The sequence below is a fragment of the Dermacentor silvarum genome, chromosome 1 (assembly GCF_013339745.2).
Source record: "Dermacentor silvarum isolate Dsil-2018 chromosome 1, BIME_Dsil_1.4, whole genome shotgun sequence".
Taxonomy (NCBI): Eukaryota; Metazoa; Arthropoda; class Arachnida; order Ixodida; family Ixodidae; genus Dermacentor; species Dermacentor silvarum.
In genome coordinates this window covers 447,126,359-447,150,187 of record NC_051154.1, presented here as the reverse complement: position 1 = coordinate 447,150,187, position 23,829 = coordinate 447,126,359, and the positions used below count along the sequence as shown (strand labels likewise).

Genomic DNA, 23,829 nt, shown 5'->3' with positions numbered 1-23,829 from the left:
CGAAGCTGCAGATTTTCACTGTAACACGGGGACTTTCTTTTCCTCTTTATTTCGTTCCGTCACGCGTTCTATAGATCATACGTTTTCCCTTTCAATTTTTTTATACTGATAATATTCAAGCCTACGCATTCTTGGCACATTGCACTGTCAAGTAAGCACAAGTAACAAGTGCTCTATTTGGCGATGTCCTTTTTGTGTCAAAAATTTGAGTAATAGTAAATCTTTCTAAATACCAAATGAAAAATTTTACGATGCGCCGAAACGTGAGAAAAGGGGCACGGGCAGCCGTTCTTAGTGCTTCGATGGCACTCCATAAAGCCATTTGGCCCGCTCCTTCTTGCAGAACCTGACACCATCATCTTTCCTTACACGCCACGGCGCAAATGTGCATCACAGCTGCACATTCTTGTCCATTTTTAGCATGGTCCACAAGCTCTTTCCCATCAATTCAATGGCGGACGTATCTTTTGTCCCTGTAAAGATGTTTTTCCGCATAGTATCCAAACAAAAGCGCCCCAGGAAAAAAATTCAGCCAGCGGAATAAAACCAAACTGGACCTGCATACACAGAAAGACCTACAGTATGTGCCACTAGAGTGCAATTAGCGGATTAGTTTTTACTGTGCTGCAAATGACGTTTTAAAAATCACCCCATGCATTTTAAATGGGTCTATAAAAGTGCCCCAGGAAAAAAAATTCAGCTGGCGGAATTAAACTACACTCGACATATAGCTTGAGAACGTTGTCGGGATTGAGTGCCCAAAGTGCAAATCGCGAGAAACGAGCCATTGCTCAGCAATCGATTTTTAAAAAATGCTGCCCATAGAGTTACGCCGACCGCATCGCCCCAGGGTCGGCTTCACCGCAGTAGTCGATGTCCCAGATTGCTGGACTTGAGAGACTCCGTTGGGAACGTAGCAGACGACAAAAGTGAGTCCCCTTGCTGACGTACCTCACAGGAACGCCACCGGTCGTGCGTGAGGGTTCTAAAGTTATTTTTACATTACGATCTTGCGCCAATGGCGTGGTGGACGCTTGCGGAAACGAACTGGACAGGTGCGGCTTGCATTAATTGGGGGATTAAAACTAATTTGACTCATTATGTTAGCAGGAATTGCATAGACATAAAGAATGCTATTAGTGTGTACAAGGGAAAATGAAAAAAAGAACTTCGACTCCTCTGATACCTCCTGCCTAAAAGCTCTGCTCGGCGCAATAGAGAGTTCATCTGCTCCATAAAAAATCCATTTAGCGTCTGCGGGTTGTGAAATGCTTCCAGCGTAGCGTCTGGGCAATGTAATCACTGATGAATGCAATCAGGCCGATCGTTCGGGGGGCTGGGAACTAAAATGCCAGTGCGAGGTACATTGCGGTGTCGTACAGCAAAATGGTGGCAGCAGGCCACAGTCTCAAGCACTGAGTTCCTTAACAGATTGTTTTAAAATGCCTGCACCGTCCATGACAGGCACGGCTATCTTGAATGTGCAATGCGCGTAAGTAACGAGCTGACAAGCAGTTGAAACGCACACTGTCCACATGTTAGAAGCACATGTCATTTGTTACTACCCTGCTCCTTGGGGTCTTTCATTCATGCACAGCGACATCGTTCACCCCTTTTTACCTTGTGGTTATGCACCGTTAATAGGAAACTAAAGCCAATGACCATATTCTATGTATATGGTGCCATGATCACAAAGTCCACCGCTTTTTCACGCCTTCCATACTGAAGTTTCCACCCTGGAGCATGCTGACTTGATGAAAAAAATCATCATCGCAGGTCAGCTTCGAAAGCTGCATAACCAATTTCCCTAGGGAATAGCTTCGGGACTATTCAGGCATTTCACATAAGGACCATACTCTGCGAAGTACACAACATGAGAATTGTATGTCCCGTCCAGTTCTCATGACAAGAACATTCTGTTCGTCCTGGCCCCGGAAATTGCGAGGCTTTTTGAGCTCGCTAAGTTAAACGGGCATGTCGTTACATTCCATACTCAGTTATTCTCGCTCAGTTGGAAAGAAACTTATAGAAGGCTGAGTCAAGAACGACCTTTTCTGACGCGCTCGTGTTATGTGTGATTATGGACAGATGAAGAAGTTCTGCTTTCTTTATTCACTCGCAACTGCACAGTAGATAATTCGGCACAGGGAGGCATCGGGCACAGGTGGAGATTAACTATGACAAATGTTTTTGTTCGCTACGTAAGCGCAAACGTGATCTTTGCGACCTGCTTTCAGATGACGCTTTGGCCTTCAACGCTGAAGATGACAAAATGATTGCTTAAGGATGTGAACCGGCATAATTCTAAGCATTCGTTTGAAAGTTAATGTGCAGGAAATTAATGTTATGTTCATTGCCTGGTCTAGGGTGCACCAATTGGTAGTCAGCCTCCTAAAGCATTGGAGTGCGTTTATCGATTGGTCGAGTATTTACAGGGTACCATGCAAATCATCACAATAAAATCTGCAGTTGAATAAAGATGTATCGCACCTAAAAATAATAAAATGTCATCGCGTTTGGCAGGCATTCCTAATTAACAAACGACACCATGCCGACATTTTTGAAAATTAAAGTCCTATAATCAATGGGCTCTGTGAATGGTAACCTAACGGACCGAAAGTTAACGAATAACGAAATGGCTTGAAGCTATAAAGAGCGCGCAGCAATCGATTGAATGGAAAATGGCAGGTGTAACCGGAAGACGATAGTATGGATTAGAAGGCAAAAATAGTTGATACGCCAGTAGAATGTAGAATAAAGTGTAGCGGAGCAGGTCATGTAAACCGTATATATAAATAGATAACTAGTGGTCTGATAGCATAAGAGTGGGTGCCAAAGCAAGAAAAATGCCGTTGAGTGCGTCACAGGATTAAATGGTGGGATGTGATTAGGATATTTGCGCGCACATCGTGGAGTCGGCCCGCGCTGGACAGATGGAACTGGAAATCACTGTAAGAGGCCTTTGTCTAGCATTGACCATAAATTCTGCAATGATGACGAATAACCTGAAGCGAAGCAAATATTAGTGCTTGCCTGGGAAGCGAGAAGTGCAAGGTTTCACAAACCTTATCCTAATAAGAATGTTTCCACATTAGCTGGCGTTTGTGCGCCCGCCACCCTTGACAGCGATTGACTTGACAACGAAATCGCTAGGCGATGGCTAATTGCAGACGGCACTATACGTAAACGAACGTTTGTGAATGCCCGCCACCAGGAAAATGTGCAGCATGCCCTGTGCGATTCTCCTGTCTGCTGGCGAGAACAGCAGGTTAAAGCGCACTGGCACGGAAGCAGTGTCAGAAAGTGCTATTTTAAAAGCTTTGCGCTACCACACCGCAGGAAGAATGCACGTGAACCCAGTGCGAGTCCTTTTTGCGCTGTTCCAGACAGCACTCGCAGTTATGAGAAAACCGTTGTGCGTCGTAACCTATGCATACTTGTTATATGCAGATCTCATGTTCTTGTCTTCATCATCGCTTATCATTGCCGCTTTCGATTTCCTTCTTTCGTGCAGAGTATCTCCCAAGAGCACATAAGCTCAGATCGAGCCCTAACCATTGGTGTTAATTCCTACTTGGCCTCTGCCCTCTCATTATTATGCTGATTCTGCGGCAACATTTAGTTCACTCGGTTGACGGCATTGCGAAGCTGCCGTCACCACCTAATCTCCTGGTCCTCTTACTTTACTGGCGCCTTGTCAGAGCAAGATCAACTCTTGGGGTGCGTTTCCTAGGAATTAAGGATGTGAGCCGAGTGAAGACTTAAGGTCTCATTAGAGGCTGATCAAGTGGGTTCTATGTTTAGAAAATCAAAAGAAAAGTTAGACACAGTCTTTGGCTTGATTTTACCAAAGGAAAGAGAGAGATAAGCTTTTGTGATAAGCAGGATAGATTAGCCTGGCTGATCGCCTGGCATGCTACTGCAGGTGCTTGGTGAAATTATTGTGTACACTGTGATCACATAGACACAGAAACAGCAGGTAAACTCACAGACACACCGTTAAGCAAATAAACATCTAAAAAACTTTCGTTGACACCTGTCGACCTTAGAGACGACAGCTGTGTTTCGTATCGAGCAATAAAGTGGGTGGTGCTTCCACAAGGGTTGATATTGATGTTGATATCAGATATTGTTTGACAAGTAGCGGCTTCAGTCATGTGGAACATGTTGCAAGTCCTCAGGAGCGTTACACTGGGAGCACACTTGCGAGAGTGTCCGTTTTCCGTAGCCGTGCACACATACCTATTGCGTAGGCAATGTTGGTGAGTCCACCGTGCCCCAGCGAGGCGAGGAAGCGAAACGCGTTGAAAAAGGCGAATGAGCTAGAGAAGGCCGTGGCCACTCCTGATGCCAGCGAGAGAAGCGTCGTGGTGAAGATTGCTGGTCGCCGGCCACACCTGGGAGAGTCATCGAGTATTGACAAGGGTGAGTTCCCGCGAGCGCATCCTTATGATTTTAGAATGCGGAGGCTGAAGCTACAAAATCTGCAGAAAATTGGACGACAGTGTGCACCGGTGACCCGATACGCTCCGTAACAAGCGACAGTCAGACAGTAAAAAGAAGCACACAAACGAAAGACGATGACAGAAACGCATGTAAGTACACTTAAGACGAAGCTTTAGCTTGGGCACAACTCCGATGCTGGCTATTTAAATACATGTAAAACACAAAGAAACCTGTCGGCGTTTCTCAGATGAGAGGTTCTTCACACGAAATGGTCCAGCAACACGAAATGGTCAGATGGTGCGCATGACTATTCGGCGCCCGACCGCGTAAAAGAAAGGACGCCCCCAGCTCGGACTCCATTGCTTGTCTTCTGAATTCACTAGAATCCCTTCATCGCCGCAAGAACTCATGAGCTTTCTTAGATAACCACTGGAAGCAATAGGCGAAGATAGTGCGTATATGCACAGTGTTGACATGGTGCACATAAATATTCTGGACTCTGCGCAGACGGAACAACAACAATAGGAAAACGCGAGTACATAGTTTTGTTCATATACATTTCTTTAGTTGGATGTGTTTGTGATGAACTGCAATCGGCGGATTAAGAATAAAGGAGTATCCACCAGTGATGAATTTGTGGGCATGCCGAAGAATAAATAAATAACTATAAATAAACAAATAAATAAATCAAGTTTTCTTACAAAGAGAAACTAAGCTTGGCAAAAGAAAAAAACAATCTCAAGGACTGCTCAGGAACCTAAGCTGCACTTCCCCTTTGCCTTCAGTTACAAAGGAGAGAGCCTCGCCGTCTGCGATTACACGGCACTCTTCATTTTATTGCTTCCTTTCTGTCACCTAGATGCTTGCTGATCTAAAATACATATCGTTATTCTTTGATGCTTACCGCAACGGGCGCCCGGCCAGCCATTTCCGCTCACTTGGATGAATACCACTTTATTAAAGCCTGCTGTCGGTGATCGTGTCAATTACGTGCTTCATGAAAATGCTCTTTCTTTTCGGTGCTTCAATTACGCAGGGTGTGCAAGTGCTATAGCGATGCCTTTGGTTTTGTTTTCATTATTTACTTGCGCATAAATATGCGTTACTGTTACTTAAGTCTGTCATTTTTTTGCCAGTGTGTGTGCTTCGTATTTTCCATCCGTGTAACAAATAGAAAAGAATGATTTCTGTTGCATCGCCCCATTGTTATATTTGCTGATTGGTTTTCTATTTCAAACTATATGGTGCTTGCAGGCATGTAGAACCATGAGCAAGAAGTCTATGGACCACAGGCTCTAAAAAAGAAACAAAAAATAGAAACGGATGTCGTCGTATTTCAGACGCTCAAGCTGAAATTGACGAGGGCAGAGTAAAGTTTGCGATGCAAGTTTTTGTCTAGTCCTCAATTTAAAGTTGCATTCTAGGCGCGAAGAAAAAATGGCTTTATCACGGAGTCCCTGGCCCGTATACTTTTGCTGAGGGGAGTACATACATAATATTTTCCTGTTGCAATAAATTTAATGAAAGAAAACAGAGGAAGAAAGTTCTGTCTTGCCGTAGTTGGCTGGATGGTCTATGTGTAGAATTGCAGATGGAGATTTTTCAGGTTCGATACCAGTTGGTATGTTTTTGTTTGTTCTTTTTTATTATATTTCAACTTATCATCGCCACGTCGACGTAGTGATCTTAATTCCTTTTTGCAGAAACATTTATGCGTAGGACAAAGCTTGGTGGGTTTGGCATGGAATGGGGCCTTGACATCTGTGCGCTGTAACACCCTCAACAGAGTCCTGTTTCAATGCAGCACGAAAGGGCAATGAGCGGTCAGTTAGAAATTTGGGATTCTTTTCAGTTTTTTTTTCTATGCTCGATTAAGTGGGAAATTGCTCGAATGAACAGCATTAGCATATTTACAGCATAAATTAGTTTGCACGCATTCCCGTATTTATGTTTTTGGTATTTTGGTCGTTACTTATTGGTGCAAGGAGATCATTAGTCAACTGCGCATTCAAGTACACACAGGTAGTAGAAACTAGAGAAGCACTGCAAACAAAGCCATTGACATAATGTGAGTATATAAGTATTGTCGCCGCGGATTACATAGTATCGAAGTGGCAAATAAGGTTCTGGGGAGCAATTCACTAAGCTGCGCCGTTCGTGCGCAATTTCTTGGTCAGAAAGTTCTTACGCTACGATAAGTGTGCAGCCGAAGTGACAGCCCACTCAACTTAAGGTGTTACATGAGAGCGAGAAGGAAGCGAAGCTCGGATTAAACCAAAAGAAAAGAAAGAGGCGTGGGCAACTGATAGCCTTATTGTACATCATGCGTCTGTATATTTGAGGTTATATTCTCACGCCAAATCACTGCACACCCCTGATTGTGCGACCATCATTTTACAGTGACCACCCACAGCTTCTATAGCGCTATATACGGGTGCTAAGGTGTGCGCGCATTGAACGCGTTCTTTTAGGTAATCGGTTGTGCAAGCTGCAGCGCCTATCTTGGACATGTGCCTTTTTGACAATATTTGAATGAATTTATCCGCTGAGAAGGTATGCTGGATACTTGAACCCAGACGCCACACGCCGCTGTTGCTGTGATACTCCACTTATTCGAAACTAGTTCAAAGAAACACTGTAACAATGTCATCGACTAAAATATCATGAAAAGACGCTGCGAGTACGGCGTGAACTCTAGTTGGAGGCGGAGGTTCAATGCCTCCAGAAATGCAAGCAGAACATTATTTAGAAGCAAGCGAAGTCCTGCTCATGAAAGGTAACAATACCAAGAAAAAAATGTAACCGAAAAGCCACCACAAGAAATGTCAATTCCTTATATTCACGGCTTTTCTCATGGACAGAAGAATGTTTGCCAGCAAGCGAACGTTGCGCTTTTCACGTCTTCACCGACGAACATTTCGTAGCTCTGCAGAAAAAAGCTGCCCGTCCATGAAAGATGCTCCAGCGTGCATCGCTAACCATGGCAAATTGTGGTTTGAGAGCGCACACTCCAGGGTTCACTTCTGCCGCTCTCGTGACGGTCTTCACGACCGGGTAAGAGAGCACGACAACCTAGTTCATAAGGGACGCCATAGTAACCTGTCAATGCAGGCACTATAGGCAGTAGGTGCTTGCCATACTTTGATAATTTCGTCATTATAAGCCGCAGCAGGGATCCGTGTGCGTGGGGAATTGTCAAATCGGGGAAAATTTATTCTGAGAGCGGCGAGTGTGCGCCAGCCCTCCGTCCATGCCTTTCTCTCGCAAATAAATCTTGTGCCTTTATATACGCGCTTTGACCCCCTGATGACAAGTTTGTCCTCTTCGCTTTTAGGTGTTGTCTCATCGTTTTCTTTCTCTCGGTGTATGTACATAATTCGGTTTTCCATTCAATGAAAATCGATTGGAAGTCAGCGCTGAGTCCGTTTCTTTTTCTCTAATGGCCTGTTTAAAGAATTAAAGCTAGTTATTCGGGAAGTATATTCTACTATATCTTTATACATTTGTGCAGTGTAACTTGGGAAAAAATATCCGTAGCCAAAATTAGCTCTCAGTTATCTTCGGCAGAGAAAATCGCCGGTCGCACGCCTTGTCGAAGCCCTGTCGTAAATGGGCATAATATGTTAGGTTGGCGAAAGGGAAATTCGTGGCGAGCCCAGGGGTGCTATGCAGGATGCACCGAGTTTCTCGTTCGCACGAGTTTCACCCGAGTTTGCTCGATGGCAGTCAGTGAACGGAGATAGCAAGGAAAGTGCAAGAACAGCAGGCAAAAAGAAATGTCGAGATAAAGCCGCGTATGACCACATGAGCGCACCCTGCGCGGCACAGTGATTCCGTGCTTCAAGCACAGAAGACTGCGCAGCAAAACGCGCCAGCGCCGCGTATTGTTATCAACGTATTATCACCATTTAGCAATACCGTGACTGTACCGCTGTCTATCAGCACCCTTGCCGTAAGCCACTTGCCACGCCTTTCTAGGGCGCGTAAAGGGCGTGCCTCCTTTTCGAGCATTATCTTCCTATCCTCCGTCGAATGCGAACAGGGCACATGCGGTGCATTGTTGCTCCTACACTTTCCCTCAATCGATTACGTTAAAATACAACAAATAAAATAAGAAACACTTTATTTCTTGAAGTATCTGTTTTTCGTTTGGAATGCTACAAATGTTTGATGACAAAAAGAGATTGAGCGAATTATTAAATTTTGCACTTTCTTGCCGCGATTGGCGACAGTGAGGCGAAAGCTTACAAGCGGATACATTGTAGAGGGTCGCACGCACGAGCACGGCCGCCTGGATCGGCGCGCGCGGCGGGGTTGCTACGGCCGTCCCATTCGACGCGCGCCCCATTGAAAACATGTAATTGAGGAAGTTGCCCCGCGCGCCGTGAGGCGGCGCTGGGCTCCCACCCCTCTGCTGACGGCGTCGCGGCCGTGGAGATGCTTGGAAGTTGGAGAGATGCGCATTTGACATCGTGCACGTGGTGAAGATAGGTTGATTGTTTGGCCCAAAGTGGACTGACAGTTGCAAGAAACTGCACGAGATTCAAGGCACGTGGTGATAGATTATTAAGCCGGCTTTACACAGCGAGGGTGTTTCTTTGTAGCATAATACGATAGAGATGCAACTAACGCATAGGCAGAGTCTTTACGCGACTTTGTGTGGCGCATTGCATGCGCCTTGAGACGTAAGGGCGAGACACACGATGCGAGTTTGCGTGCGATCCGTCGTACGACGCGCCGCATCGGCCGCAGCACTCAACAAGTTTTCAACATATTCTCCTGCAGGCGGCGGCGGATCGCCGCCGCCGCATGCGATCAACCTGTTGGATATAGTCGTACGACTACGCGAACGGTCGGACGGCCGCGGTAAAGCCCCTATATTTATAAAAGTAGCGCCATTCTTAGATCTTGCCGCCACCGCGCTCACCCCGGCGCTTCCTCCTCGCCCTCTCTTAGCCGCCTCCTGTCGCCCCAGCCTCCCCCGCTCCCCCATTGGCCAATCCGTGTCACGTGGAAGTTCGCGTCGCGCTTTTGTATATTTTTTTCTTTCCAGCGCGCTCCGACTGCCATTCTCGGGCCTGTGCGACGAAAGTGCTGTACGCACAAACGGATCAAACGTGTTAGGGACAAGAACTTCGTTGTGATGGCATGCTGCTGCGCCTTAAGTTGCCGCAACCGACAAGGCGAGGGCAAAAGGCTTTTTTTGTTTACCATCCGGCGTGCGCAAACGCTTGTTGCACACTTGATATTTGCGCCGTCTCGCATCGTCGCGTTGCTACTTCCAAAACGGCATTATTAAGACCAGTTACTGACTGACGAAGCAAAATCGCGCCTCAAAAACGTCTCTGCAGGGCGCGATCGAAGTTTTCCTCGGATTTCCTCTGGTAGCGCGTTAGCTGTCGTCTGCCACGGCAGGCCCGACGCAGGCGGCGCCACTGTCGATATCGCGCCTCGATCGCGCTGGTCGCGCCGAGCGCGATAGTGGAACGGAGGAGGAGGGAAGTGGATGGCGCTACTTTTATAAATATAGGGGTTTTAATCCTTGATAGGGTGCCCTGATGCCCGCGCGCATCGAGGCACTCTAATCCTTGATAAAGTCAGTCATGACAATGATCTTTCCATTCCCTGACTATTAGGGTAATGGCAACGCAGCGCTACGGCATGGTTGTTCACCGCAGGTACTTCACTGAGGCGGCTATTAAGGCCGCTGCTTTACCAACTGAAATGACGGGAGCAACGGTTGTCACTGCAAAATGTCGGTGCGGTATTCTAGGGTCCGTAGTGACGCAGCACAGTGAAAATGCGCCCGTTTATCTGCGTGCGGGAAGCCTCCGCGATCCATTGCAATGAAGAGCGCGCTGCCCAGTGACACAATTCATCGCTTGTCATCGCTTGCCCAGTGAAGGTGCCTCCGGGCGCATGTATACGCAGAGTTTGAGTGTGTTGTTCTCTCCAATGTGCTTGCCAATTGCCTCTGCTGCTGAGCTAACAGCGATCGCAAACGGATATAGTAACGACAGCGCAGCAATCTCATTTTGGTGGGTGATGGCTCCTGTGTGCAGTTAGGAAATAAACTTAGAACGCAGGAAGGGGTTGTAAGTATTTAATGTGCCGTGCTTGTGATGAAGAAATGCCATCGCACTGGGTTTAATGAAGCGAGCGTTTCTCGGCGTTGACCATGTTTGCGACACTGCGGATCCGATACGTCACCGATGACAGAGCAGCCATCTCAAACAACAGCTGCGATACCTTGACGTTGCAAAACACTACGCACTGCTCAGCATCGTCATCCCCCACGGCGCATCGACGCCTTGCAAGCAGCGACAGTGTCGTTCCGCTGTGCGCTACGTTGCTACAATGCAGACAATGAACCATGTTGTGGGGCTATCACAGCCTCAGAAGGTAGATGCATAAGCCAGCGAAAGTCGCCGCTTTGTTTTTGATAGTGGTTCTCAGTACATCACCGATGACAGTGTGCTGTGCGCATTTTCTGTCGGCGGTCAAGACTGTTGATGCCTCTCAGTTCCGCACCACGTCGCTGTTGCCGGAAAATAAGTTGGGCGTGGCCCAACCGTGGCGGGCACGTGCAGAAGAGTTACATGCCTCGCGCGGGGCGTGACGTATGGTTTTGGATTGACACGCGAACTTGGGCCAAACTCGTACATCGCGAAACCCCCCTCGAGTTGAACTCGGGAACATGGTGGCGGCAGCAGCAGCCTGTGTAATCGCGTCCAGCGGCAGCAAGCGTCAATATGACCGTCTGGACCCGTTCACCTACATGTCCGACGTAGAGTTTCAGCGTCATTTTTGCCTTTCCAAAACGTTAGTGCGCTGGCTGTGTGACGAGTTAGGCGAAGGCCGTCGTCTGCGGAGATAGGGTGGCGGGCAAATTATGATTTCCCAGCGAAGACTGGTGTGACTAGGCTGCGGAGGAATAGTTCGTGCGATCGCTTCGGCTCTCTCCTGTTTCAAGCAAGCTCGTCCACCGTGCCCCAGCCCCAGGCCAGGTCCGGCGTCGTCATCTGAGTACTGGAGCACCTGCGAGCACCTGGGGTTCAACCCGGGCCAACCAACCTGCGCAGGCGAAGTAGTCACATTATATTGGAAGACTCAGAATGGACGCCGGGCTGCCTTCCGGTGCAACAGGTGCCGAAATCAGTTTTCGCAGGTACACGGTACCACTGCACTGCACGGGCAGAGAGGCGAAGGAAGTTACTGCGCCAACACGGACCGCCTCGGCCGTCCGAACGACCACATCTCCAGGCGGCGAATGATTTGGCTCACGTACTGCGTGAGAAAAAGCGTAGACATATGGATGTTGAAAGAGACCGTAGACTTCTTTCCTCTATCGGAGCACGCCATCGCCGACTGGAGGAGCAACCCCCGTAATGTCACGAGGGACGAGCTGCTGGCGCGAGCTCCACTCGGTGGCCCCGGGAAGACAGCGCAAATTGACGAGTGCCTTCTTCGCGGCGAGCAAAAGTGCAATCGAGGCCGCCTAATGACGGGCGACAACATTCCGCCGAGACGCCAAAATTACGGTGGTGTTAAAGATGGTGGCCCATGGGTCTTCGGCATGGTCTGCGCGACCTGAGGGGTGCTGCTACTTTTCAAGGTCGACCGACGAAAGGCGGCGACGCTAGGCGCCATTATTGCAGCCAATGTTCAACCGGGGACCATTATTCATAGTGACGAATTGGCCGCATACAAATGTATCCCAAATTTAGTGGATGCTAACGGGGCTATGCCTCAATCTGCATTGGGAGACAGTTAACCACAGCGTGCACTTTGTGGAAACCAACACGGGCGTTCGCACGCAAAAAATAGAAAGTTATTGTCAAAAAGTGAAGTGCCACCTCGTCAGCAGTGGGTACAGAGTATCTGAACTGATGATGGAGTCCCACCAGGGATGAATGTGGTGGCACTCAACGGCCACGTGCGCTGCAAAGACCCTTTCTTGCGTTTGTTAGAAGCCACGGATCGTTCGGGCTACTCAGTATAAAGACTCTTTCCTGCGGTTGTTAGAAGCCATCGCTCGGCGCTAGCCAGTATGAAGGTGCGTTACAATGTAAAAGAAAATAAAGCGTAGTTTTTTTTTATCGTTGCATGAGTGTTTTCCGACATTCCTGAGTGCTTACACGGTAAGCGCGCGGCAAACCACTTCTGCGCTAGCCGACGCTCCCTTCGTATCGCAGCCTTACTTTAGCGCGAGCAACGAGCGATCTGTTGAAAGCCCAGTGCAAAAATCAGGCGCACACCAATCTGTGCTCCGAAATGGGAGCGCAAGCACGTAGCGAGCCGCACCAATTCAATCCAGAGGAAAGAGGAAGAGCAACGAGCGATCTGTTCAAAGCCCAGTGCGAAAACCAAGCGCACACCAATCTGTGCTCAGAAATGCTAGCGCAAGCACGTAGCGAGCCGTGCCAATCCAATCCAGAGGAAGAAAGAGGAGGGCGAGCGTGCCCTCGTGGTATAACGCGAAACGATTAAACTACAAATTAGTCTAATACACATTCAGTGTACAACTTGTAAACTTTAAAACACCTATACCTTACGGTAATGTGACTAATATCATTGTACTAAATGCATTTATTTGATAACTTGCTTGTCCCTCTAATGCACTCGGTGGAACGACAAACAATTGAAAGAATGCACGACCATGCACCGACCGTATGATCACGTGAGCCCCAGTTTGTCGACCGCCCATATGGCAACGCCCAAGGGATGATCGCCAACCAGAGTGAATCTAGATAAACCAATGAAACTGGAGGTGTGCCGACGGACAAACTTTGTCTCGTTACCATTAGTTCTTTCATCTTGGGGCGTCGCCAGAGCTCGTGAAGATCCCGAGTTTCGCCAATCTCGGTGCATCCTGCATAGCACCCCAGGCTCTGATTAAGTCGAAGAGGCACATCGAAGCCCGCTTCTTTCTTTCACACTGTGCCAGTCGACAGTTTCAGTCGCATTCTAAGCGGGTGCAATCATGACGCACATTGATGTGAGAAAAAAGGATTTCACTTAGCAAATATTAGGCTTAACCTAATATACATAAATGCGTGCTCTAAAAGAAACTATCAAAAGTTGATGGTAACGTACGCCCTCTGTAAATAGCCCGCAGTCGGCTTCCGCAGCAGTATTCGGTACCATAGGTTCATTAGTGTACACAAATTCATGCGCATCGCAATATAACACTCGTAATTTTCCTCTTTGAAAGTTAAAAAGACGAGCCTTACCAGTCGGACATGTGAGAGAAGACGAAATTGCCAACCATGAAGCCGAACATGAGTATCGACTGCGACATGTCCAGCATCCATAGGTCTTCGCACACGACATTCCACTGTATGACAAAAGCAAGGAAAAAGTCAAAGTGGCCAACCAATATGAGATTCGTTAGACGGCGAAATCACGAAAAAGCACGACAAAGCACTACTGCCCCTTGCATGTCGTAGTTGATGTTAAAAATTGGGTACAGTATGTAGCCAAATAAGGTGATATCGAGAAATAGATATTATAGTAAACAGGTACTCACAAGCAGAATTACCTGGCCAGTACCTTATAAGATCCTCGGGTTATTCGCCCCGTAATTGCTCCAAATTCTGCAGGGAGCAAGGTGCTCCGAAATGGGGCGGCGGCGAGCGGCCACAAATTCGAGGAAGAAATCACGCTGCTCCGGTACGCACTGCTAGGATCCCATAGCCGTTAGAACCGTGAATGCTGCGCGAATGGTTTGATGATGCCATCCTATTAGGGCCACTTTTGGACCAGCCGAACAGCACCGCGATGGCCCTTTCAGAGTTTTTCTTTCGAGCCAACGGCCACTAAGTTTTGTCGCTTGCGTCTATTGTTTAGTACACGCGACGTGCTAGTCCAGCTTTGCATGCAGTAGAATCGAAAGTTCCTAATCGGTTATAATGTCGTCGGCCACATCTCCTGAAGCTCTAAAATACTGCCATGCTGTCGCGTTGAAATGATTCCTAACGTAGCGAACTTCGACCATGACGGCGACACACCTCGAGAGTGTGCAACTCGGGAAGCAGACGCCTCGAGACACGCCGCATGCTTTATCCATGCACGCCGCACACAGAGGCCAACCAGAGCACGCTGTTGACCTCAACGAGCCGGAGCGAGCGAGCGAGCGGACTCGTCGCGGCACCACGCGGCGGCCGCTGTATTTACGCTACCCTGCAGACGCAGCTGCATTCAACTGCAGCGGCTAATATGTGTATGACAGGGCTTGAGTCGCGCTCGCGCTCATGTGCTGCACTCTGGCCGTGCTACGTGGTGCGGACTAGCTTTGTTCTGCACCAGCTTCACCGTCGAACAGTAGCCCGATCCCAACTGCGCCGTTTGCGCAATGGCTCAATACGAAGTGAAGTCTGCCAAGGCGTCTAGCCAGGAGCGGCCAGGAGTGAGCGCGCGCTGGAAAGCGTACGTCTAATCTGACCTTAAATTTCGCGAGGTTCGAGGCTAGGTGAGTGTTCAAAACTAATGGAAATTAGCGTGACGCGACGGCTACGACACTGATAAGAATTCTGTGGCCAAAGATTCATTCTTACGCAGGGGACAGTGGCGGCGCCTTAGCAGACAACAGTCAACGATAGCACGATAGTCGAACTTCCGGAAATGTGTAATTCCTATCGAAATTCGGAACGCAGATTTTTGCTTACTTCTGCTTGTTTGTTAAACTGAGTCGATATAAATATACACGCACAGTACCACTACGAAGAAGCGCACTCATCCAAACACCCTTCTTGAGTGATGGCCAATAGCAGCCGCGTATGGGAGTCTGCTATATGACGAAAGATAGCAGCCAGAAAAGAGTGAGGTGAAGGCTTCTGTTGATAAGGGAGTGTTTGAAAAAAAGGTGACTTCGCGATCAGCTTAGGAGCTCCACGCGGCGCACACGACAGCAAATTTTGGCCGGGATGTTCACAGCAGATCACCGGACTGCGTTTTTTCACCAAGCTCGAGGGTGCTTCAGGACCCCTTTAACACAACGTTAAAATGTTAAATAAATGAAGGATGATCATGAATCAAGTGAACTTTCGCAGCTGCCTCAGTTCGAATCAGTTGGATTAACTTGCACGAATCATTTAGTCACGTCTACATAATGTGAGATGCGAAGAAGTCCATGGGAACTACCTCGCTGGACACGGTCCTGTCGTGGAAGCTGTCATCAAAGTCCCAGCTGGAGCATGGAACGGAGGCGACATGCTCCGAAGTGTGGTTGGACGGCTGGGCGCCGTCGCTCGTGAGATCGGGCAGTGCGATCAGGCGTGCTAGTTCGTCCCAGCCATGCATGTGACATCTGCTCGGCATCGTGACGCCAGCCTCGGTGGTCTCCAGCGGCAACGCGACGTTCCTCCACTGTTGCGTGGTCCAGTTCCTCAGGTGCGCCGGCTTTTCGCACCAGTGGTCCTGCAAGGTAAACAAGCTCTCTGAGCGGAACAGAAGGTGCTAATATTTGGCACGACTAAGGGGTCAGATGTAGCAGTATTGTGACGAGAGCTAAACGACGGCGTGGACCGCACATACTCGTGTCAATTCTGTTCGTGCGCAGAATTCGCTGCCTGAGCAGCGCAACACTGAATGTACGGTTGGAATCATTATGAAAGGCAACATTCAATTTTTATTCAATGCAGTAACTTGTCTATGCGTTTGCAGCGTTTCTTCAACAGTAAAGTTGCAAGACGAGTATCGACATAGGAGACCTGAACGGATACTTCTGCAATATTTCTTGCTTTACCACCGATTAGGGGTAAATTCGCATATTGGCGCCCCTTCCACAGCAGCAAGCTGTATGCCGTGGCGCCATTCCAATACTCGAGCTAAAAAGGCGGTAATATTTTAATTACTAACAATAAGCTATGTCTCAACAGATAAAGTTTAGAGCATTGAAAATAAAAATAGCATTGATGCTATATTGATGTTGCGCTCTCATTACGCTTTTACCAGCGTGCAACTAAAACGCACGCGCGGCCGCGAATGCCACTGGCTGACATTCCCAGGGCTGGATATATAGTACACATACGAAAATACAAAAATAATACTTGCAGTTGCGCCCATAAGGCGAAGTAGTAAAGTGACAGCTGACGCAATATTATACGTAGAAAGCCTCGGAGTGTGTTGTCTGGCATCGGTTCGAGTAAACACTCGCAGATGTGCGCGATCAATCGGCTTTCGAGAAGGCGTAAACTTTCTTCAATATCAGCTATAATCTATACCACCTTTGTGGAGGTGGCGCTTCCTGGCGGTAAAGAATTGAACAAACACCACTTCTTGATTCTCTTTTCTAATCAGCCTTTTAGATTTTACCGCTGCCTTCGTTTCAATTCTTTCGAATCGTTCATCGCTTATAGATCTGCTGCGGAACGTGGCCTCATGCCAATCATGTACATATAGCTCTTAAGCTGCATTATTCTTTTCTGTTCTAGCATCTTCAGAAGCGCGATAATACGCGCAGTAAGCCTTGCACATTTTGGTGCGGTATCGGCTGGAGTAAACATTCGCAGGTGCGCGCGGAGCTATCTCCTCTCGAGATGAAGAAGAAATATTCATTCATGGTGAAGGTGGCACTCCCCAGTCGTGCAGTGGAGAAATACAACCTCGCTCTTTCCTATACGGCCTTTTGCATTACACCGCTGGCTCCCTTTAAGCACTTTCACCTCGGTGCTCATTCATAGGTAAACTGTAGAGCTTGGCGTTAGCCAGTCATAATATCTAGTGGCGTGAAGGCAATCTCCCGGCGTCGCATTTGTCTCTTCTCTATCGTCGCTCAGAGGTGAAATCTTCGACAGCTGGTCTCTGAGACTTCAGTTGGAATTAACTCTGGGCACTGCATGTTTTCTTTTTTCTTGATAAACTTCTCGCAAAGCTCTTTGGAATTTCTGCGACTGACACCGGCAGACATCAAAATGACTAGAGGAGTAAGCCCACATGGAAAAACTATCGCTGCAAGGCCGTCGTGATTTCAAAGCTGTTTTGACGTTTTAAATATATAGAGAATATATGCCCTTGCGAGCAACTAGCACAAGACACCGTTCTCTAACCGGCGTCATCATGCAGTATATCCGACGAGCGGCATGGACGGCAGCTGACATGAAATCAGGGTTTTCGAGTCAACTGTCGCGAGGTTTTCAAGCGCCGGCATTACCCCCATGCATGCGTGTCCAGCATACCTCGTCTTGATGGTTCTGTTCGGTGGTCCCAGCTGTCGCACCAGAAGTGCATACCTAGGGCTCACTCGTTAAACAGTAAAAAGGAAACAGGTAAAGAAGTCACAGGAAGCGCATGGCAAAATGGCTGTTACGTTTAATAGAAATGTACAAGTAATAAGAAAAAAGTAAATGAAAGCGGACGAAAAGAAAACTTGCCTCATGCAGTGAGAGCCAAACCCACGTCTTCCACATCACACGTGCGGTGCATTATCAAAGAAGTTTTCGCCGCGGCCATCCGCTCGTCCATTTTGGGGGTTTTTGTGTATGTGTACAAGACTAGCCCTGTATTCTTAGCCAGAGCCCAAAACTACCTGGGTGGCCCTGATGTGTAAGGAAAAGGCGAGCAACGACACTCGACACCCCAAAATGCTTCCGCCAGTGCCGGCCGGCAGCGATAATCGAAGCGAAAGCCATCCTCTCGAAATCCATTTTTTTCAAGTATTCAGCACTGCGCTTTGGATTCATATGACAAATAAACGAATACAACCAGCTTTTGTTCTCTCTCTTTCCTCTCTCCCCCCGCACCATGTAAAAGAAGACTGCTGCATTTTACACGGTCGCTTCCTGAATTTTTGAGCTGACAGTAACGCTGATTAGTGGTGTGGCGGCTAGAGCCGCCGTCAGCTAATCAGGATACGGAATTATTTTCTGAATTTATTCGTTCATCACTTATCTTCATAGGAGACCAAGATATACAGCTTAACAACCTACATTGCCTTGGGCTATGATCAGTGATGGATGAAGAATGCAGCATCGAGTGCTCTTCAAAGCAAACGTCCATACATTAGCCAGTGAACCGCCTTGTTTTGGTCTTCTTTTCTTTCCATTGTATTTATATTTGTGGCCAACTTTCCACTTGCACAGGCGTATCCCGCACTCTTGACTTGTCACTGACTTGTAGAGTCAGTTGAGACTGTAGGGCGCCGCCCGTGGACGCATGGCACATTCGGTATCTTGTTGGAGCATGTGCACCACTGTCGTGGAGATCTACAAAGGACGAGCCCTGCGGCGCTCAGGGAAAGTTCTCTGGCCGGCTGCGCGATACGCAAGTTGCGTAAGTAAATGTTGTCGGTTGAACCGAGGATTCTGTCGATTTCGCTGCACGTTGCGGATGCGGTATAGCAAGCGATGCCCACAGTCCGTGCGCAACGTGTTTTGTAGCCCGTCCGTAGAGTTCGCAGGCAGAAGGCGTTTTCTTGTGCACCCACAATACTCAGGCATTCCAATCACGTAAGCAGACACAACTTGACAGTGAAGTAGACAGTACAAGCACAATCTTTCAAATTGGCCGTTTCCGCATTTTTTTATATATCCCTGTTGTCTCTACTTGTGCACTTTTAGTCTCTGAGACCAAAGAAAATACTGTTTCTCGGTTTGGGGAGTCATCAGCCTCCTTGATCGGTGTTAAGGCAGCAGCACAAAATACTGTTACACTCACTATGCTTAAAGTTAAGAATACAAGGAAGCCGCTTCCAAACATATTACATAGGACACAACGTTTTCCAGTGGAAATCCTGGAGGTTCAAGAGCTCGTAATTCCCAGTATATGTAAGCAAATAGGTATTATATAACGAACAACATATACTTAAGAAAGCGTGCATTGGCCAGCGGCCGCGTCATGGTCAGCGCCAGCGCGAAGCGGGAAATGACCATTTCTCTTTCAGCAAATCTCCTCAGCCCTTTCTACAGCTGCCCCACCTGCTGCGATGCGCTAATTTCTGTATGGGCAAACCGAAGGCCGTCGATCGAGTTGGTGTAGCTTAGGACGATATTGTTCGAAACGGACTCTGAACAACGTGCGCCTTGCGTGGACGCTGAGCAATGGAGGTCACTCTAGCACGAAGCTGTTCAGATCATTTCAGCAAGTTGCTATTGTGAACGAAGGAGACTGCGTAACTAGAAACTTGCAAAATGTTCCTCTTTTTTTCTTTTATTCATTTTTTTTTCAGAGAACCACTGTCCACAGTCACACGTATAGTCACTAGGACCAAAGGGGACGTATGTACGCCGACTGTCGTAATGAGCCTGTCATAACGAGATTGAGAGGAGACCGCTAAAGCGAGGAGCAAGTTGAAGCACGCGACAAATTCCGATCGGTCGAAAGGCCCCAAGGAGGGCAGGATGGTGTGCAAAACAACTGGGGAGCATGAGCGAACTCGGAGCAGGGAGAAAAGCATATACTCAGCACTACACACTTCGCCTTCTTTCACACGTAGAATGTACGTAAATAAAAAGGCAAACCCCGTGGCTATGGTGTTGGGCTGATGAGCACGACATCGCGGAATCGAATCACGGCCACGGCGGCCGCATTTTGATGGGGGCGAAATGCGAAAACACCCGTGTGCTTAGATTTAGGTGCTCGTTAAAGAACCCCTGGTGGTCGAAATTTCCGGTGCCCCTCACTACGGCGTGCCTCATAATCAGATCGTTATTTTGGCACGTAAAACCCCAAAATTTAAATAAAAAAATCAACATGGTATTGCACCCCTTGTGAAAAGTAGAAACATAAATTGGGAACGCGATGGTTACCGAGTGTTTAGTTTGATCCTTAAGGTTGTTAGCCTTCAAGGACGTTGTGGTTAGGCAACCAGTGCGAAATCTTTTTCTAAACAGTTAGAAACACTAGAAAGGTTCCACAAAACTTCCCAGCTCTTTCTTTACGTTATCCTGTCTGATACCATGATCCGTCGCACTGTTGAAAGTCATTGCGAAGCATGAGGTCGCGGGATGAAATCCAGACGCGGAGGCCGCGTTTCGATTGGGGCGAAATGCAAGAATACCGGTGTCCTGTGCATCAGCGGCACGTTAAAGATCCCCTGGTGGTGAAAATTCATCCGGAGTCCCCTACTATGGCGTGCCTCATAATGAAATAGTGGTTTTAGTGCATAAAACCCCAGAACACAATTCAATGTCATTGCATGCCACCCTTGTTGATGACAAAGACGAGCACAGTGGCTTGAAGCTTACCGAAGTGACATTTCTTAAAATCTAAACAGTTGGGCCAGCGCACTGAGGACAGTTAAGTCCATTCGCGAATGAATGATATGTTGTGCTCATTGATAATGCAGCAGTGAAATCAACTGTATAGACCACGTACTGTGTGTACAAATAAGTTAGGTGTTTGATGTCATTAGTTTTACTTTTTATTTTATCCCGATATTCTGTTCACTTTCATTCCAGTCAATTCTTATTTTTGTATGATGTGAGCTCGTGACTTGTTGGTTCATTTTCTGCAACAATAACCAATGTGGCGTTCTCACAAAGAAATCACAAAAGAAACGCAATGGGAGAAGGACGTATATAGTTCTATAAATCGACAATCAGGCTGCTTGGGGGTGGGGTATTCGATCATTATGAAAAGGGGGACAGCGTACAAAAAGACAATTTAATAAAGAGAGAGGACGCACAAGCGCTGCTGCAGTGTGTCATCCACTTTCTTCTTTGTATTGTGTTTTTGCACGCTGATCACCCCACCCCTCTCTTAAATTTTTTTTGAAGGAGCACGCGTATTAAAAATTTTCCCCTTGTGTCGCCAACTGAACGCAGCAAAGTTTAGAAGCTGAGTCAGTTAGTGACTCGATCGGCAATATGAATTACCAACTTGTTTAAGCCGAGGTTGGAATAAGAATTAACAGGACAAGCACTGCGCAAGTGAGGTCAGTTCTTGTTCGGTGCTCACCCTGCGTTCTTAAACAAGTGGTGTCTCTGGCAGTTGTAATTCCGTTTCATTGACCGTTTGCTTCACCAGGATGGAACTTTTTTAGGTTAGCTCCTAAGAAAATTTATAGAAAATGTTACTATCTCTTTAACTTGCCGAATCTCGTATTCCGCAATGGGTAATGGATTAGTCGGTGTTCATATACTTTAGGAGACTTCATCTATTTTCCTTCTTTATTGTTTGAAATATATCTGTGTCTTGAATGACGTCAACAAGGACGCAATCCGGAAGTTTTTTGCTTGTCCGGAAATATTGAGCAAAATTTACGTGCACAATTTGTTATAGATGGCTTTCACGGCAAATCGGCGGGCTCCGCCATGCTTGATCACGTGATGACGGGTCCATTGCTTGCCCCAGTTGCCTCCGTTGACTCCGTATTTACAATGGATGTGCATGACGCTCGGTGCGGCCTACCAAACTTCTATTTCGACTGATACCACAAACGGCAGCTGCGTGGATGACAGGAAGCTTCAAAAACAGCTTCAGGGGATATAACTTAAGCGTTTTCAGAGCTCCTTACGCCTTGTACAAACGGAGCGAGCAGCGTATACAGTGCTTGTACTAGAACTGAGCCTATATATGTATTCCAAGCTGTCCACACTTTCCGCCTATAAATTTAATCAGGATCATCGTCTTTAAATGGTGTTTTTTTTTATTTGCCACTGACTTTGAATCAGCGGCTTGTCATGTGTCTTACTCAATAATGCTCCTCGCTGCGCTTACTCTATGATTGTTTATTTTCTGCTCAACTGCCTGCTGGTGTGCTCAGTTGTGGTAGATTTCTCCTTCGCGCTTAAGGATTGGAATGGAGGTGTTCTGTACCTTCTAATAGCTTGTAGCAAAGACGTATTATCGATAGTCACTCGTTTACTCAGTGAAATATCATGAAACGTTCAGCTTCAAACATCCGTGTGCTGTCGGTGCACTCCGTACAGCACGCATGTTTCCACCTATTCAGTTTTTCCTAATACATGGGCGATAGAATGGGCGTAGGTTTGAGCGTAAGGTGGGGCCAATGTGTGTGGATAACGTTCGAGACAGAACCAAGGACCATTACTATGCCAGGAAGCGGGGCTACTCCCTTTGTCTCTGTGTAACGAGCGGTATACTCACTCTTGCCCATTTCCGAAGTTGAAGTCCTTTCATTGTAGGTTATCGAAACAACGCCAATGTGTTAATTCTTTAATCCCCGAGCAAAGCCGTGCATAGCGAAGGATCGTCAACACAGGCAGTCCTTGGGTAGCAGCGGGGCCTGAACTGGGCCAGACAGATTCATTACATTTCTTAATATGCCAGTCACTATTTTTGCCGCCAACTACTGTGCACGTCTTCCTCTACTGTTCCACATGTTACATAATGAATAGAGCATAGTGCGTTAACGAACGCCCAGTTGCATTTTCGACAGCTGGTGGCAAAGTAGCAGGACATAAGTCGTAATGTTTTCGCATTTCTGCGCTTTCGCCTCAGGCAACGGGACCATTCATTATACGCTGAAGAACCTCGTAAGCCGTAGTAGAATGTGACGTCTCCCCTGCGCACAATTGTAGACATGAGACTTAAAATTTGAGCCCGCAGCCAACCTTGCTCAGTCCTCACTAACCTTCCTACAATTTCTGTCTCTTTCTCTCATTCCTGTGATTTCTTTACTATTAAGCAATTTCCTAATAATGTATAAAGCCACATACATAGCGCACACATAATTCGACATAGCCAAGTACAAGTATAGTGGACGCTTTGCAGTAACTACAAACTATTTCAAACGCGATAGTGTTCATTTTACAGTGAATAGATATTAGCGGCCCGTGCTGCGGCTTTTTCGGGCGCTGCGCGTGACTTCGTGCCAGATAGTCGCCATTTAATTCCTCTATCCTCCCCCGCTCATTCAGAAGTTTTGAAGAGTGAAAAAAGTGTTGTTGATGGGCTAACTGGTGTTCTCCGGCAAAAACAAGAGAAAAAAATTAGCGCAGCTTGCACTGGAGGCGCAATGCTAAAAAGACAGCGGAACTGATGGGCACCTAGCTAGTCCTGTCTTTTGGGCTAGGCTAAGCACGATCAAGTCATCCCCAGCATTTTCCGGAATTTATTGATTATTGGACGATAATCGATTAGCTATTGATTGTCTATAGTTTGACTATCTCAAGGTATTGCCCACGTATTTGGGCTAGGCTTAGCGCTACCATGTCATTCACAGCATTTCCCGGAATTTATTTATTATTGGTCAATTATCGATTAGCTATTCATTGGCTATCGATTTGCTATCGCAAGGTATTGACCACGTATTTGGGCTAGGCTATGTACTACCAAGACATCCCCAGCGTTTTCCGGAATTTATTGATCATTGATTTATTATAAATTAGCTATTGATTGGCTATCGATTGGCTATCGCAAGGTATCGGCCACATATTTGGGCTAGGCTAAGCACTACCTTGTCATCGCCAGCATTTTCCG

General features: G+C 47.2%; 1 protein-coding gene across 3 annotated transcripts in view; it reads right to left on the bottom strand.

The window, feature by feature from the left end:
- The window catches only part of LOC119437747 (organic cation transporter protein), a 186,908-nt gene that overhangs the window by 47,128 nt on the left and 115,951 nt on the right, over nt 1-23,829 (bottom strand). For all 3 annotated transcript variants that reach the window (XM_037704725.2, XM_049660837.1, XM_049660838.1), the window contains 3 exons: nt 15,589-15,864; nt 13,680-13,783; nt 4,243-4,397 (listed from right to left, as the gene is read on the bottom strand). In XM_037704725.2, the coding sequence (XP_037560653.1) occupies nt 4,243-4,397; nt 13,680-13,783; nt 15,589-15,864 (535 nt within the window). The remainder of the gene's footprint in view (nt 1-4,242; nt 4,398-13,679; nt 13,784-15,588; nt 15,865-23,829) is intronic.